This window comes from Ptiloglossa arizonensis, chromosome 10, assembly GCF_051014685.1.
Source record: "Ptiloglossa arizonensis isolate GNS036 chromosome 10, iyPtiAriz1_principal, whole genome shotgun sequence".
NCBI lineage: Eukaryota > Metazoa > Arthropoda > Insecta > Hymenoptera > Colletidae > Ptiloglossa > Ptiloglossa arizonensis.
The window spans coordinates 12,096,200-12,108,246 of NC_135057.1; the positions used below are offsets into that span (position 1 = coordinate 12,096,200).

General features: G+C 52.3%; 1 protein-coding gene across 5 annotated transcripts in view; it reads right to left on the bottom strand.

The window, feature by feature from the left end:
• Positions 1-12,047, bottom strand: part of LOC143151870 (latrophilin Cirl) — a 449,543-nt gene that overhangs the window by 318,896 nt on the left and 118,600 nt on the right. For all 5 annotated transcript variants that reach the window (XM_076321335.1, XM_076321337.1, XM_076321334.1 and 2 more), the window contains one exon: positions 6,332-6,454. In XM_076321335.1, the coding sequence (XP_076177450.1) occupies positions 6,332-6,428 (97 nt within the window). In that variant the 5' untranslated portion in view covers positions 6,429-6,454. The remainder of the gene's footprint in view (positions 1-6,331; positions 6,455-12,047) is intronic.

Consider the following 12,047-nt stretch of genomic DNA (forward strand, 5'->3'; position numbering starts at 1 on the left):
AGTATTAATTCTCTGTCCATCTCGCGGTTCGAATGGTCCGCGTTTCGTGCGGCTAGCGTTAGGAAACTATTTCTCCGAGCGGAGGAGCGGTCTAACGTGGCGCGAACTGTGCCACGACCCCGATAAAAAGGAAACGATAATCCAGCGCGCCGCTCGACGACCGCTGTATGCAAATGCGAACCGAACGGGAGACGAAACGAAAAGAACGCGAGAGACACGCACGGAGTGGGAGAAGATTTTCAATTACGGTAAGAAACCACGCGCTGATCCTACGCGAATGGAAAACAGGTTGAAACAGGGCGCGGCGAAGGTTGGAAGCAATTTTTGAGAAGCTCAACGGGGGGAACTGGGTCACGTACGCCGGAAGTAAACGTCACGAGAATTAAAACTCCTCTCTTTCTCTTTCTTCGTCTGGAGGCTCGGCGTCGAACACCCGCGCCGAGGAATTCCGGGTGAAAGACTCGCTTCTTCTCGTCCCCCGTCTCGTCGTCTCGCACCCCCGGGTTCCCTCCCTCCTCGCTTCAGACGGCACCTCTCGTTCGCTTTTCGACCCACGATGGAGAGAGGTTGTGCAACCACGAGACGCGGAGAAGATCGCGGCAATCTCTTATTTTCCGCGCGACCGATCCATTCGACGCGAATTGGAAAACGCGAGCGGCAAGGAAACGAAGTTCCACGCGAACCGGGGCGCACGGAAGCGATGGAACGAGACAGAACCGGTCGGGAGGACGGAGACGGGAAGTTTCCACGGGACCGGGATTTCGTTCGTTTTCCACCGGCCTGGAAGATAGTTTTCCGCGGATATGAAACACCGGGGATCGTCGTTAGAGGAATTTAGCGCCCGAGACGTCGAATCGAATCGATCGTACCAATCCTGGTACGCGGTTTCGCGCGATCGAAATTCCAAATTCGCTCCAAGTTCCAAATCGTTCGAGTCGAGCGTGAAAAATCCTGAAATCGATGGATCTCGAACACGAACGAAACAATTCCGGACGATAATTCCGCTTTTTTAACGATCGAGTTAAATTACACTTTACCGAATGTAAAATTTTAACGTTTCGACCAACGATTAACGACATTTCGGTCTGATCCTCGTTGCGGCTCGTTCGGATTGATTTTCGGTGAACGCGAATCTGTCCTCTATTAAGTAATTTTTCGAAACGGAGCACGCGCGAAATCCCGGTTACGCGTAGACGGATCAATCGCGTATAAGCGGGCCGGCGCGACGTTTGTCGGATTAAATAAATTTCGACGAATGTGAAACGTATTACGAGGAACGAATCGGGAATAGACGATTCCATTCACCGTCGGTTCGATTCAATCCGATCGACTAGACGCCATTGGAAAAATAGAACGCGGGCGCGACGCGCGGTTAATCTTTCTTCCGGGCTTGTCGATTTAACCGTGAATTCGTTTCGACGGGGTTGTCGACCGAGTAAATGAGATCCGTGTATCGTCGCGATCGAATTCGAAGAAAACACCCGCACGGGGAGAAGGAAAGAAGAAACGATCGAAAATTATTTTGAGCGATCGTCGTTCGCGTTATCCGCTTTGTCGCGAGGTTGAAATTACGATCCTCGGAACGTTGGCTCCGAACAGAAACGCGTACACCGTGATCCAATCTTCGCGGCACAGCGCGAATCAAAGGTCACCGCTCGAAACAATTCGAACCGAATAGCTCGTAGCGTCGGGGATCAAAGGACCGCGCGTTACGCGCGTTATTGTTACACGGGTTAACGATTTGAGCTCTGGTAATGTTTCACCGAGTCTCTTAATAAATGGAGACGAGCAACCGTTGCTATAGTTGCACGCCTTACTGTTACACGGGTTAACGATCAATCGTGGTCTACTGGTGCTCCACCGAGTGTCTCGATAAACCGTAGACGAGCAATCATTGTAGAAAGTAACGCGCGTCGAGTAATCTCAATCGTTACGATTTCCATGATGTCGTTGGAAAGATATTATACACTTTTCACGGAAACTGAGTTACGAGAAACCTGGAACTCGATCGCGAAACGCTCCGAGACTCGACTGCCCGGAGAGAACGCTAGAAAGAAGGAGGGAAAAAGAAAGATAAAGGGGTGGAAAAGCTCGAAGAAGGGAAGCACCATCGAAGGAGAAACAAGCGGAGAAAAGCGGCGTAATGCGCGGTAAATTGGGGCCACCGTGTGTCGCCGATGTACCACAAATCTTAGACGGCGAGTTACAGTCGCCGAGTTGGCCGAGGGGGTGGCGAGACGACCAGAAGGTCACCGGTTTTAAAGGGACGAGGGTTGTTTGTCGGGTCGTCGGCGTACGTCGACCACCGCGGCGCGGTTCTTTCTTTTCCAAGCCCGTGGAACGGTTCTCTAACGGCGAGACGTCGACGAACCCTCCGAAATTATGATCGCCGTGAAAAAATCCTCAACTTTTCCCCACGAATTTTCGCTAACGTTGGAAATTCCCGTTTACCGGGCGCGTATTCGGCGCAGAATTTCGAGTCGAGACGCACGATGGTATTTTTCATTCGACGATCGACGATTTTTAACCGCTCTCGCGCGAGATACACCGAACAGGGGGCCCCCGAGACTGCGTAATTCATTTATTATTATCTCCGACTGATCTAACGACGAGGAAGGAGAGCCCGGCCCCCCGATGCGCTTCGAGAAATAATTAAAGGCGGATTATAAAGGCCGCGGAGTAAATAAGGGGAACCGGGCGAATGGTACTCGCTCGCGAGATTTTTCATTCCGCAGCAACCGTGAGAAATTTTTCGCTGGTGCAATCTTTATCCTTCGAAGGACACCGCGGCGGCCCCTTCGCTCGCCTCGGGGACGCCGAGCACCCTATAATCACGCACTGTCCACGATGCTTATTATCCCGATATTGTGCCGAGTGTATAATAGGATTACCGATCTATCCTACATAAATATTAATTGCGCAGAACGCGCCGCGGCGACGTAAGTGGTGGCCGTAAATTGCACGTCGCCGCCGCCGCCGCCACCGCCGCCACCCCTACACCGCGTTTATAAATCTTCGTCGATGCGAGAGGAGCCGAGAAGAGAAACGAAGAGGCACCGTGACCGGTGTCCCAGGTGGTCCACGGGGCTGCGAAGAGTATTTCCGCTCGATGGAGACGCGCTACCTGTCGGGAATAAATGTATACACGACCGCTCGGAATTCGTTCGAGCGTCCGAACCCTCTTCTATGATCGACCGCAGTCGGGTTTTTCGCGAGAGAAATTACGGGCAAGCTTCGGGAAGAAAAATCTCGCGTGAATAAAACACCGAGTCAACGAGGAACGCTCCGAAACTCGAGGACAAGTTTCGATCACGTTCGAGAAAGAAACTTCGTGGAACTCTGAGCGGAAAACGGTCGACCGGAAGCCACCGTCCGATAGCCGCAGCGGTAATCCTACGTGTGTGCGCAACTGACGAATCGGGCGGTGTCCTCGTTGCGTCACTGGTCAACTGCGCGGATCGCTGGATCCGTAACGTCCGCGAATCGAGAAACGAGACCGATGTATCGAGAACGAAGCCAGCGAACGAGACAGGTGAGACAATGTTTTCGTAGCTTATCTCGAAAAGGGATTGCAACGTCGCGGGTAATTTCGTCGGTGCGTCGCTACCCCGACGAAGCGTTCGGCTCCGAGATCTCGAGGTACAGCGAGATATCCAACGTACAAAGGGATGCGGGGAATTTTTCAGCATCGCTGGCAATCAAGAGGAATAATATCGCGGGGAATAAATAAAAGATAAAGGTACCCGGTACTCGGAACGGTCGCGTCACGATCGCTCTCGAGCTTTTATCCACCTCTCGCCATTTTTCTCCGACTCGCTACCGTTCTCGAAGCGGAATCAAAGAGTCGGCCAAAGCCGTCTGAGCCGTCGATCGGACGGCGTTCACAATGCTTGGGCGATTTTGATTTATCTATCGCCCGAGTTCTCGCGGTTTCAGCCCCTGCCCCCTTCGCAAACCGCTCGGTTCGTGTGTCGATAGAACGCGGACAAACGCGCTCGAGTTTACGCGCGTCGGTCGGGGGCGGAGGCGAGAAGACCGAGACGTAGAAGTCGAGGGGGACGAAGGGCAGAACAGTGGAAACGCAGGGACCGACGATGGCTACGCGGATTAGGCGCACCGAAGTGTGCGATAATCGCGAAGGAATAGGGAAACTCTTCTCTCCCCTTTGGCCTGGTCTCCTTTCTCGACCCTTCAGAACTCGAAATCGCTCTCGAGACTGCCGCTCGTTAATGCTCGGTTCCGCTCCGACGTACGCGCAACGCTCCTAAACTTCTGCTCGGTGGCTCGACCGACCGAATCCCCACCCTTTCCGCGCGGGATCATCTCGCGCGGAACACCGGTTCGGGTTTTGTTTCAACGCGGATCGCGTTCTACGTCTTTCCGAAATCACGTACTTTCGAACACCGGTGATTATCGATACGAGCGAACGGAGAATTCGATCGAAGACAGCCGCATAGACATCCCGAGACATCTCCGAAGTCAAAGTTTCACAAATCTTACGGGAGCGTCCAATGTTTGTGCACGTTGGATTTGTACACGGTAAGAATCTACTGTCCGTTCGCGAGAAAAAGACTGATGGGTGCGTCACGGTTTCGGTTCGACGTTGCTATTGGTCGAGGACGGTGACGAAGATCGATAGCGACCGATAGAACGAAAACATGAGACTGTAAGGAACCGCTGGAGTAGAGAATAAGCACTAACCTTCCTCTCGTAGACGTACAGTGGGCACGATGATTCTCTTCGAGAATCTTTCTTTCAAATGTTCGATACAGGTTACATATTTTCAAATTATTCGATCGCGACTCAACGACGCCCCTCTGACCGCTAATTACACCGCACTGACGAACAATCGTTCGATTCTTCCCGCAACGATATCACTTCACCGGCGGTTTCTCCTAAATCAATTAGCGCGTAGGACGAGTTAATTCTCGAGCCGGGTCTGCGTACACAATCGGCCTTCTAAGCTCGGACCCGGCCTCGTCCGTTTCGCGAGGGTCTCTCGAGGGGCCGAAGGGACGATCTTCACCGCGATAGTACAATCCACCGGGCCGCGCAGTGTACACACGCTCGGCTACTTCCATCCTCGTTATTAAACACACCGTGTTTGCCCTCCGATAAATGTTTCAACGGTCAACCCGTAAACGCGGCCGCCGAACTGCGGTTTCGCCCGGGCCGGATATGCAGCGCGTCGATCTGCGTCCTCCGCCCCTTCGCTACTGGCCAAACCGCCGCTCGAAAATCCACCCCTCGCCCTGCTATTACGCGAGCCTCTGTGCACGAAAACCCCCGGGTGTCGAACACTTTTGCCGGTGAATACTATTCCGAGCCTCGAGTAACCACGACTCTCAAGTACACGGCGATCACCGATACCGATTCTTTTTTCATTGAGACGATGCAAAGACAATCCGGGTAGATGGTCGGAGTATTTGGACATTTCGAGTGAAAATAACGCGAGAATATTACTAGCGTTACGTGTCGTCGGTGACGTTAGAGCACATCGAGTACTTGTTTCGTACGGATCGATTACTTTTTAAGTAAATGGGAAACAGTAGGATTTCGGGGACTCCGAGAGAGAATAGTCCGACGGTGCTAGAAGAATTGCGTCACGAACGATACTAGACGGTTCGTTAGACCACCACGTAGGAGTACACGTATTTTCGATCGATTCGAGAAAAGTACACTCTGAACTTCGGGGGAAAAGTGTATACCGCAGATATTTTCGGTGATATTAAAGAGATTCGACTCTCGTAGGAGTATCGATTATTTTTTAACGCAAAGAAAGAATTCCCTCTGAACGAACGGTCTCGAGGACTCGATCCACGCGTCTACCTCGAAGAATCCATGATCGCGGACATCGGTACGAGATCGATCCAGCTATCGCGTGAAGATTTCCACTCGGAAACGAAACAGACACGCACGATCGCGCGTACACCGGTGTCGCAAATTTGCGAATCGACGATTCGCGTACGCTCGTGGTCCTCGAGCGTAATTGTCGGCGCGCGCGCGGGTGCGGGCCGGGCCTGCGCGTTACCAATTACTTTCGCCGCTAAAACAAAGCGTACGAGTCAGAGAGGCGGAACACGAGCACCCTCGGCTCCGTTCCGAAATACCGTTCACCGTTGCGGGAATTCGCGTTCGACCGGGCGAGGAATAATTTTTCCCCGACTGGGTACAAGCCGGGCGTCGTGCAGCGCGTAAATATTCGCGCGTAGTCCTCGCACGGTGTCGCAGGGAGGCTTAATTGGCACAAGGACAGAACGGAGGTCCGCGGACAGGTTGCACTCGCAAGGAATCGGCTCACGCCCGGTATCGTAAATACTTTCGCACTTACCTATATTTCGCGCCGCGACGGTGCAACCGCTGGTTAGGAGCCACGCAAACACCAGGCCACTGAGTAGACCTTTCCGTCGACCCTTGCGGCACTCCATCGTGAAGTTCCGAGCTCCGACTACGCCTGGAAACAAAACGACCGCATCGTTAGGGGTGAGAGTAATTACTACCGCGAGCTGTACACACGGACGTACGTACGGCTACGCGTATACACGTACACGTGTAAACGGACACGCGTGTACGTAGACACACGCGCGTCCACGCCACCGAACGAACGTAAGAATTTTTCGATCGTGTTTCCTGATTAACCGCGAATATTTTCCGCCGTACGCGCCCGTTCCTCGATCCGTCGTAGTTAAGAAACGCGGAGCGATCCCTGGATATCTCGGTTCCGGTCGCACCGCGTTAACGAACAACGGAACGCGATAAATCAAACGCGTAACGACGGTACACCCGCGTGGAAAAATGGAGTCGCGCGAAAAAACATTCCCGTATTAACGAGAAATTCGCCTAACGAGCCCTGCGATCGAAAATTCCATTTCGGGTGGCAAACGGGCAAACGGGGAGCGCAAATTTTTTTCTAACGAAAGAAAAGAAACAAAAAACTTTTGTTCCGTGTTCTCGATTCGTTCGCGAACTTCGGTGTACCGCAGCGAGCGATACGAGCCACGCGCAGCGGAATCGGACTGATTCCGAGAAGAACGCGATTACTCGAGAACGGTGCGTCGATTTTCGAAATCGAAGTTCCTCTCCATCGGTCGCCGAACGAGCACGGCTCGTTATCAACGTTCGAAATGGGGAAAAAGTTTACAAAGCCTTTTCTAAATTCCCCGAATCCGTCGGATCATCGCGCGGCCCGAAACTCCCAGCGCCCGATCCGCCCTTCGTATCCCGCGTGTTTACGCGCGTCCGACATTCTGCGCGCTTTTTTCCCCGAGATTTAAACTCGATGTCAGTCGCGTCCTAGCGAAATCCCTTTGTCGAGCGGTATTACCGAAGGAAAACATGTTATCCGCGCGATTTCGCGCCTAATCCAACTCGCGCGCACCTGCTCCGCCATCGTCGACGACGACAACGACGACGACGACGTTTCGTTGCGGGATTTTTTTGTTCCATTTTCCGAAGAGTCTGCTGGATGGAGGACGGAAACGAGAACGGACTCGTCGCTACGGGTTTCTCCGCTCGAACGACGAATTTCATCGGTGGATTTCCATTCCAGCTCCATTTTTTCTCTCCTTTTTTCCCCTACCGTTCGTTCCTTCTCGATTTTTCGAAAGCAACGGCGCAACGGAGAAAATTGCGAGCCATTGTCGGTAAACACTATAAATCAGCTTAATTCTCAGCCCCGGACAAAGTAAACGAGTTGGAAAAGGGTTTCGCGGGGGTTTGGGTGTGTTTTGTGTACAGTGTGCGCGTGCGTGCGCGCGCAACGATGGCTCGGTTCGAACGAACGCGCAACGCGGAACCGAACGCGAACGTGAATGTGGGTTAACGAAGGCAAAAAAGGAAAACAGTTTTCGCATCAGCGTTTCGGCATTTGCCGGGGCGCCGCACAATGGGATGCCGTCGAATGAAAACATTCGGGCCGCCGCCACCGCCGCCGCCGCCGCCGCCGCCGCCGCCGCCGCCGCCGCCGACGCTGCCGCCGCGGCGGTGGCGGTGGAACGGAGAAAGAATATAGAAAGCGAAACGGGGCGCCGGGCAAAGAGAAAAAGGGCTCCGAAAAACAGAGGGACGGAAATAGAGCGCGGTAACGCCAATACCGTGTTTCCCCCCGCGTTTTGCTCGTCGACCGTGCAACCGGAATCCTGCCAGAAACTCCCCAACTATTTATTTCCGTTCGACGATGCACCGGTTATGCTTTAATTCACCTCCCTCCCTTGAAAACGAATTTCGTGGAGTCTCGAAGAAAATTTCGTCCACCGTCTCGATCTACAACGTCTATGGAAAGTCGTGCTCGGACCGACTCGACGAGTCGGCTCTTTGAACGTTACGAGAGCTGGCAACTAACGCATTGCGTAGAAAATATCGAACGTCTTCGTGATTCGAATGTTGCTCGTCCGTCGACGAGTTACAGAGAATTCATAGATTCCTCCCCCCTGCCCCCCTATTGTCTTTTATAGCTTTGTTGCGTACGGTCATTCACCATGGGAGCGATGAATCGAAGCTTTGTCGTAAGGCTCGCTTTGTTTTCACTTCGCTCGTTAAGCTGCTATTGTTTAGTCTTAACTCTATCACCGTTTCATCGTATAGATCCTCGCCGGTGTTGTAGACGCGTTTCGCTGCCGGTAACGCGTGTCTTCTCGTTATTTTTCTATTATTCGTCGTGGAACAATCGTCCACGTGCTCCGTAACTCCTCACCGCTGGAAGAAATACACGAACGGACCGTCCGAGATTTTTCTTTCGAATTTATTTTATTTTTTATTCTTCTATTTTTTATTCTTTTTTTTCCAACCTTCGCGCCCTCGTGATGTATTACTTTTTTACGATCGAAGGTATTGTAACGGGTGCCGGCACATTTTCGCTCGTCTCGTCGTGTTGCATTCCGAATCGTTCGACCGAATCGATAAAATTGCTTACAGAGAGGAAAATGATAAATTGTCCCGATAGGTATCGACAGGGACGTGGATTTTGTAACAGTACCCGAAAACGTGAGAGACGGAGACACTCCTTAACCGAAGACGGTCGTTCGTCGACTGGAAGAACGCTCGAAGGTTAAGCCTCTACAATCGTTCGTGCAAACACTTATCGCGGGAAAAACGAAGGTCAACCATATACGGCCCGTGCTTATTAATCTCGGTCGAGCGATCGACACGTGTCGTCTTGTTTTACCAGGTCTCGCGAGAAAGAACCTAATTCCTTTTTCTACTCTTTCGTCGTCTTTGCTGCGTAACTTTCGACTCGTTTGTACGAACACTTATCGTGGACGAAACGACTTTCGATCGTACGAGTAGAATCTCCGCTTATTAATTCCGCTGGAGCTACCGACACGTGTCGCCTTGTTTTACCAGGTCTCGCGAGAAAGAACCTAATATCTTTTTCCACTCCTTTATCGTCTTTGCTGCGTAACTTTCGACTCGTTTGTACGAACACTTATCGCGTACGAAACGACTTTCGAGTAGAATCTCCGCTTATTAATTTCGCTCGCGCTACCGACACGTATCGTCTTGTTTTACCAGGTCTCGCGAGAAAGCACCTAATTTCTTTTACCACTCTTTGGTCGTTCGTACGCACACTTATCGCGAACGAAAACGACTTTCGATCGTAGGCTCTGGAGTGTCCGCTTATTAATCTCGATCGAGCGACGCTAAGCCAGGAACGATTCGAACCTCCGAGCGATCTGGAACTTTGCCAGGGTGGTCGTGCGCGAACCAGGACCGCGTGAATTTTTTCCAACGAGGCTAATTAAGTCGCGTGGCCGACTACCGCTGGTCGTCGTAGGTGCCCTCTTCCCTGCTTTGTTTCCCTCGTAGCGTTGCATCATCCGGAGTGGCGTGCACCGGCTCCTCTCTCGTTACCGTTGCCATTCAATGGCGGTTAATACGAGCCGGCAGGATAAACGTGCAATCGCGCGGCAGCGTGATTATCGCGGAAACATCTGTAAACTCTCGGAGTAACAATGATAATTGAATGCGTTAGTCGGGAGCGGAGAGAGCGCGGTGGCGATCCTTCGTTCTACGGTTGCACGCCGAATACGCTCGGTGCGGGCACGCGGTGCACACGTCCGACGCATTACGCATAATTAATCCGACGATGCTTATCTCTTCTAACCTTGTATCCGCGCGCGTACATCGCGTGAATAGAATCGGCCGTGCGCGATTCTCCTTTCATCGGCGTTGCCTCCTGGTCTCTCTCTCTTTTTATCCGTCTCTCTCTCTCTCTCTCGGTGCACGATCCTGTTTTCATTCTCATTGCGGGCAACCCTCTGATCCTGGTTCCTCGCTCCGACGTTAAAAACGGATGGTTCCCAACGATTGCTCGGTCGCTTTGCGTTACCACTCTGCTGATTGTTGCCCCGAGTAGACGACCCGCGTCCTCCTCGCATTTTCGCGAATTTTCACCATTGGTTTCGCGAGACTCGTCGGATCGGTAAGTTCGATCGTCGCAAGGATACGCGTATTCCCGTCTCGTCCGTTTCTCCTTCTCGTACGCGCAGTAAGAGGTTAATTGCCGCGTTTAACGATCGCCGAATCGTCGTGTGCGGTCCACGAAAGAATCTACGGGGAATCGACATTCGACGCGAGTACTCGGGACGCGTAGACTCTTCGTTCGCTGGAACGTGCACGAAGGTTTTCGTCGCGTTTTGCATTCGAAGCTACGAAACTGGGAAATTCCCGCGTCGAATCAACGACCGATCGAATCTCCGAGAGTTAATCGACGAATAAAATATTCGACGAAGGTTCCAGCAGTTTGTTCGCAGTAAAAAGGTCGTTCGAGGTGGATTCGTTCCTTTTCGTTTTCACGTGGCGTCTCGTCGACATTGAGCCATCTACCATCTGCCACGTCGTCGTGACACTTCGCCACACAGTCACGATAGTTTTCTGTACTCGAGAAAAATGAAAACATTCGATAATTGACCCCGTGTACTTGTCACTCGATAACCTTCCTATCTTCGGTGACGCGGATTAAAAGTTCACAAGCATTCGTTCCTTGCGAGCGTTCCAGAGAAACCTGGCGAGTTCGTCGCTGCGATAATCGGTGACCACATTTAACGCTTCGAAGCTAGGCAACGGTTACGGTTAAATTTCCTCGTTACCTGGACTCTTCTCGACCGTTCTCGCTCGACCCTCCGCTTCCTCTTTCGGCTTCTCGCTTTCCCGAACATTGATCGCGTATGTGTTTCTATCGTACGCGGTAATTAAAGAAAAATGCGGCTCCGTCGTCCCCGGTAGCTCGGTCGCGTCGTTATCGGTGTCTAATCCGGAAAAATCTCGAATTCGCGTGCACCCACGCTTTTCTCTACGCGCCACGGCGCGCGTTATTGTTCGCGAGGGCCGTTCGAGCTAATTACATTCCCACGAGCGCGTACCCTCGCGCGTATTTGCGCAAGCGCCACGATAATTGCGATAAACCCGATGACAACGCGATTCCCATCTCGGAAGTTCACCGCGTGGCGAGGGTACCGGCCACTCGTCGCGGAGAGGAACGCTCGAGCGTGTGCGCGCATCCGATACAATTGGACGTGCCTCTACTCCGGCCGTAATCTCGGCCCCGCTCTCGATTTTTCCCGCCCGGTGAATACGATTCCTTGGAAACTCGCCGCGGACTCGAGCGGCGCGCGGATTTTTGAAGATCGTTAATCGAGAGAGAGCCTACCGAGCCACGAGCTCGCGGAGGAACGCATTCCCCCCTCGACGTTTGCGCGCGTAGCTTACAACGGCGCGGAGAAATTCGAAGAATCCGCTCCGCTCCTTTTATCGACTCGCAGCATCGTTCTGCTCCGCTTCGATCCACGAGCTCCCGTCCGGACCGAATCCTCGGTCGAACAATTTTTCGTGTAATTTGTAACCCCACCCCCTTTGAATTTTATGAAAGAACTAGGGAGCGATTCGGGGTATTTCGAGTAAAAAAATCTGTAATAACTAGGGACTACATACTTGTTCGCCATTTTTAGAACAATAGCTTCACAGAGTCCTACGCTAAGAAATTTCCCCCAAGTGTTCGCGGTTACTCGATAAAATGTATTCTCCTCCGAGGGAACAGGTCGAGGAAATTG